Below are 4,873 nucleotides of genomic sequence, written 5' to 3'. Positions count from 1 at the left end.
AGTCGAACCAAAGGGGACAGGTGTCAAAGAATCAAGGGAGGAGGCCCCCCGAGGGCAGGGGAGAAGACTGAAGTCCTAGCTGTGCGCAGTAGATCCAAAAGGCTCGTCTCACGGGTGATGATTGATGGGAGTGATGAGGGAAGGATGAGAGAGTGTGGGGGGATAATTGCAAGATGACATGGAGGCAGTATGGGTGGGCCAAGGGGCAGAGAGAGAGTGTGTGTGTGTGTATGTGCGCGCGCGTATGTGAGAGCATATGAAGGGAGGGAGAGGGGTGAGGGAGTGTCGGTGCCTAGGACGATGACTGGATGAGTATATGAAGGGAGTCTGTTTTGAAGGACAGAGTGTAAACTGTGAGAGAATCTGGGACTGAGAGCAGCTATGGCGGGCGCAAGTGCGTTTGAGAATAGTGATGATGATCAAGTAGCTTTAGTGGAATATCATGATCAGTATGCTAGTGGTAGCAGCAGCGACCTGGACCAGAGAGATGATAATAGCAGGAGGATATCGATGAAGGCGATGACGATGAGGAAGGGGCCATGGACGGCGTGGGAGGACGAGAGGCTGCTGGCGTACGTGAGGGAGTACGGGGAGGGCAAGTGGAACTGCGTGGCGGGGGCGACGGGGCTGCGGCGCTGCGGCAAGAGCTGCCGCCTTCGCTACAAGAACCACCTGCGCCTGGGCCTCCTCCGGGGTCCATTCACCCCCGCCGAGCAGCGCCTCATCATCGCTGCCCACGCCAAGTACGGCAACCAGTGGGCCAAGATCGCAGCCCACGTAAGTGCCGCTCTGTCTCTCTGCTGACTGTACGTATGAGTATCTCTCTCTCTCTCTCTGCTGACTGTACGCGACTCTTTCTCTCTGTGCTGACTGTACGTAAGAAGTCCCGATTCCTCTCTTTCCCTCCAGCGCGCCCGGGGCAATCAATCAATTTTATCAATGTCAGTGCATGCTCTTTCTAGTAGTTTATGAAGCTTATTACGGCTTCATTTCTAGCGACTCTCTCTCTCTCTCTCTCTCTCTCTCTCGGCTTCTTTTCTGAACTCTGTGACCTCTCTGTCTCTCTCTCTCTCACCCACCCTCCTTGTCTTGCCTGCCAGCTGCCCGGCCGAACCGACAATGCCGTCAAGAACTTTTGGAACACCCTTCAGAAGAGGCTTCGCCGCCAACGACGGTTTGTGCAGCCCATATTCGAACTCAGCCAAGCTCCCATGAGCGGCAAAGTCTGCATCGACTTCGACACCACCTCTGGTTATTGTGGTGATATCAGTACTGACTCATTTCCGTTGTATGATGAATCATCTGCAGACGGTCGTTTGGATGATTCCATGGTCGGGTATGAGGAGAATGATGGCAGGAACAACACTAATCCTAAGACCAACTCAATTGCCTCTTCTCATGACTGTACTGGAATTAAATCCAACTCTAACAGAAAGGGAGAGTCAATCGCTGATGATGAACGGCCATCCTTTACTTACCCATCAAAAGGGGGTCCGTCATATTGCTTTGAGCAGAAGCAGGAGGCTGTAGGAGCTGATGGCCATGATGAATATAGTGATGGTGCTTTCTATTCCGAATTCATAAGTGAGATTATCTCCAGCTCTCCAACTATGCCGGACTCAGCCTCCTTTGTCCAGGCCTTGATGCAGGAAATTGCTGGAGATGGCGGCTTGAGCTTCGAGCAGGCAATCCAGTCCCTCGGCAGCCTCACCACTAGCGAGGCCGTGCTCCCTTCAGTCCAAATCAGCTCCAACGTGAGCTCTATTTACAATATGCATGATGATGACGACGACGATGACGATGGAGCTGCCATGTCTGAAATCATGTCCCCCCCTTGGCTGATGATCAATGCAACCAGCCTCATGGACAATAGCGGCCTCGAGTATAACAATTATTCCAACCTGTACAAGGATCTTCTCGAGGCCATTCCATTCAGCAACAAGATGACAGTGGAGGCTAATAGTAATCATGATAGATACAAGCTAAGGTCGGTGATGAACATGAAGAACGGCCAATATAGCAGCACTGCTGAACACAGTATTAGTGGCGGCGGCAGTACTGGCAGCAGCAGTGTTGACAGCTCGGAGCTTGAGGCCAATGAGGTCTCGTCACGTGTCTGCAACATCCCAGCTGCTGAATATTACCACTCTCAAGCTACTGCCACAGTAGTGAAGGACTGTGTTTCCGATATGGATATAACAGGGGACCTCATCAATACTATTGCCGTGACAAGCTCCTACTTTGCATGGAGCAGCATGCCCTCCACTTACTTCCCACTGACGCAGTCGGACAGCGACGAAGGCTTCTAACTTGACTGATCTTAATTCCTCTGCTCTTTTCTTTTTGCCCTGCCAATGCCCCACATCAAGCCTCGTAGCTTCCTACTTAGTCTTAGTCTTGTTCCTCTCGAATATCCGAAATTCCAGCATTACCTCTCATTAACGTGCCATCTCGGAGGTTCACTTTTTAACTCGTTTGTATGCTTTTTGCTGCTTAGCTTGTTTGTAGTTTGAATATCGCTCTGCCCATTGTGGATTATGAATTTCTGCCTTATCTGCTCTCGACAGTCCAGAAACAAAGTTATAGTGGAAGTAGCGGGTCCGGGGACACAGGGTTGTCTGCTCAAAACTATATCACTTTCGTTGGTTTATAGAACTAGATCAAAAGCATTAACAGCTTGTTCGTCCCTTTCGATCGATTGTTCTGCAGGGTCACTTTTGGGCATCTTTTCGTTCCTTTGCCGGATGCATTCTAATAAAATTCTTGCTTTCAAGAAGCAATTAGTTGTGCTTTTAGAATGGCAGTTTGACTCTTTCAAAAATAGTGCACTTACAATCTCAAGAGGAAACACTTTATGCTTGTAATAAGATCGGTTTTTCATTCGTTTGAGTGGAATAGATGTCATGCTTCAAACACCGGTGATGTAGCACCCACACGATGAAAGAGAGAGAGATTTTGTTCATCTTTAAGGCATTGAGAGATAGAGAAACAAAGAGGAGACGCACATGCAAGCATGAAATGTGTTGATTTAGAGCTCAATCATCCATACTTAAATTGTGATCTACCACTAAGAAAGATTGTTTATGCAATGACCCCCCCACTCCCCCATGTGACGCCCCTTCAAAAGGAAATGAAAATGAAAGGGGATAAATTGATGATTGTCATTCGTCTTGTTAGCTGCCCCCCAAGCACCCCCATGTGGCTCCCCTCCAATAGGGGGTGAATTGATGATAGTCACTAGTCTCGTAGCCCCAGCTCCACTCCCCCATGTGACTCCCCTCCAAAAGGAAAGGAAAACAAAAGGCGGGGAATTGATGATAGTCAGTAATCTCGTTAGCCCCCTCCCCCCAACCACAACCCAAAAGGAAAAAAGAGACTGTTCTCTCACATCCTTCCTGTGTCCATTCATCATAGCCCTCACCATGGTATAGTTCCCTCCTCTCTCTCTCTCTCTTTCAAAGACTATAAGTATGCCTATCCCTATTCACAATAGGACCCATCCCTACATAGGGTTGAAAATTCCTAGCTATTGAAATTCACAAACATAAGAAAGGTAAGCAAGGAGGCATTTTCTTCTCTCTCTAAGTAAAGGAGGGTTGTGTGTATCAACAAGAAAATGGGGAATGTTCTTCAATCTCAAAATAAGGTACTCTTTCCCTTTCCTTATTGCTTCCTCACTTTTTTTTTTTTTTTTTTGAAGAATATGGATGTTTGTTGGTCTTCCTTTATGTTCTTTTGTAGTTTTGGCAGTTTAGTTTCATATTCTATTCCCCTTTTTTATGTAAATGCATAGGCTAGACATACACTTGTAGTAGCATCTCTAGTAGCACCTGTAGTTGGCCCTATAGTCGTGGTTTTAGAGTTGCATCGCAGACAACTAAAACAAGGTATTATTTTTCAATGTTACTTTTTGTACATGCGCTTGAAGATTGTCATTGATTCAAATTTACAAGTAGACTAGAGAGAACTATCTCTCCAATAGGAACTTTCTCAATATAGCTTAGTTCATCACTTGCATGGTTGAATCTCTCTCTCTCTCTCTCTCTCTCTCTCTCTCCTATCACTTTCAAGAACAGTGAAAGATTGTTGAGGACAATCCATGACATCCAATCTCTCCCCCTCGAGGGAGAGGACAAGAATGAAACACTTTCTGCTATGATGGCACATCATATCTCAGCACTTGCTTTGTAGTTTGGCTTGATTCTCGCAAGATTAATGTCCTTCACTTGTGTCTTCTTCCACCAAGAAGGGCAAGGAATAGTCAACTCTCTAAAAGCTTTGTATAACCCACTTTTCAATACAAGTACTTACAACAATGTCCACTCACTCCAAAATAATATCTGGCAACATCAGAATCTTCAACATGCAAGTAGGCAAACTTAGGAAGAAGGCATAGGATGTCAACATTACTAAATTCTACAAGAGAAACCTTATTGTGCTAGACTAGATCATGTTTCATGTGGAAAAAAAGTGCAACATCATCAACATCTTGAAGCCAATCAACACCATGAGATTTCTCTAGCTAAGTCAAACAATGAGGAAGGAGGCCATCAAACACCTTTAGGTGGAAATGTGTTGTCTAAAAGCCAAAGAATTGTGCCTTCTAGCCAAGAAGAAGATGGTGAGGTTATTATACATGTCTTTGTTTGTACTCCTACCCTTAAACAGTACAATACTTTATGTGGAAAAAAAAAATTTGTTGGCTAGTGCCATGGCCCTAGGTCCCCCAATTGAATATATGAGACCATGAATCAAGAATAATTGGGAGTCGCTTAACTGCAGAATCATAGAAATGAATGACTTCCCTAAGAATTTATTCTTCTTTTTGTTTGAGGATGAAGAAATGGCATTGAATATTTTGGGGATAGGCTAG

The 4,873-nt window shown here is 45.7% G+C and overlaps 1 protein-coding gene across 1 annotated transcript; it reads left to right on the top strand.

Annotated features, from left to right (window-relative positions):
* Window positions 1-309: 309 nt before the first annotated feature.
* Window positions 310-2,600, top strand: LOC148027002 (uncharacterized). The gene is made up of 2 exons (XM_087690557.1): window positions 310-777; window positions 1,101-2,600. Exons 1-2 carry the CDS (start codon window positions 382-384, stop codon window positions 2,307-2,309), a joined length of 1,605 nt encoding a protein of 534 aa, XP_087546683.1. The 5' UTR covers window positions 310-381; the 3' UTR covers window positions 2,310-2,600.
* Window positions 2,601-4,873: the final 2,273 nt, after the last annotated feature.

The sequence above is a fragment of the Lygodium microphyllum genome, chromosome 13 (genome assembly GCF_053477565.2).
Source record: "Lygodium microphyllum isolate KBCC chromosome 13, Lygodium_microphyllum_v1.1.10, whole genome shotgun sequence".
In the NCBI taxonomy this organism is placed as follows: Eukaryota; Viridiplantae; Streptophyta; class Polypodiopsida; order Schizaeales; family Lygodiaceae; genus Lygodium; species Lygodium microphyllum.
This window is presented reverse-complemented; position numbering and strand designations above follow the sequence as displayed.

Coding starts and splice junctions, on each gene's coding strand:
- LOC148027002 (XM_087690557.1), top strand. CDS start 382: ATGGCGGGCGCAAGTGCGTTTGAGAATAGTGATGATGATCAAGTAGCT. Junction 778..1,100: donor GGGCCAAGATCGCAGCCCAC/GTAAGTGCCGCT, acceptor CTTGCCTGCCAG/CTGCCCGGCCGAACCGACAA.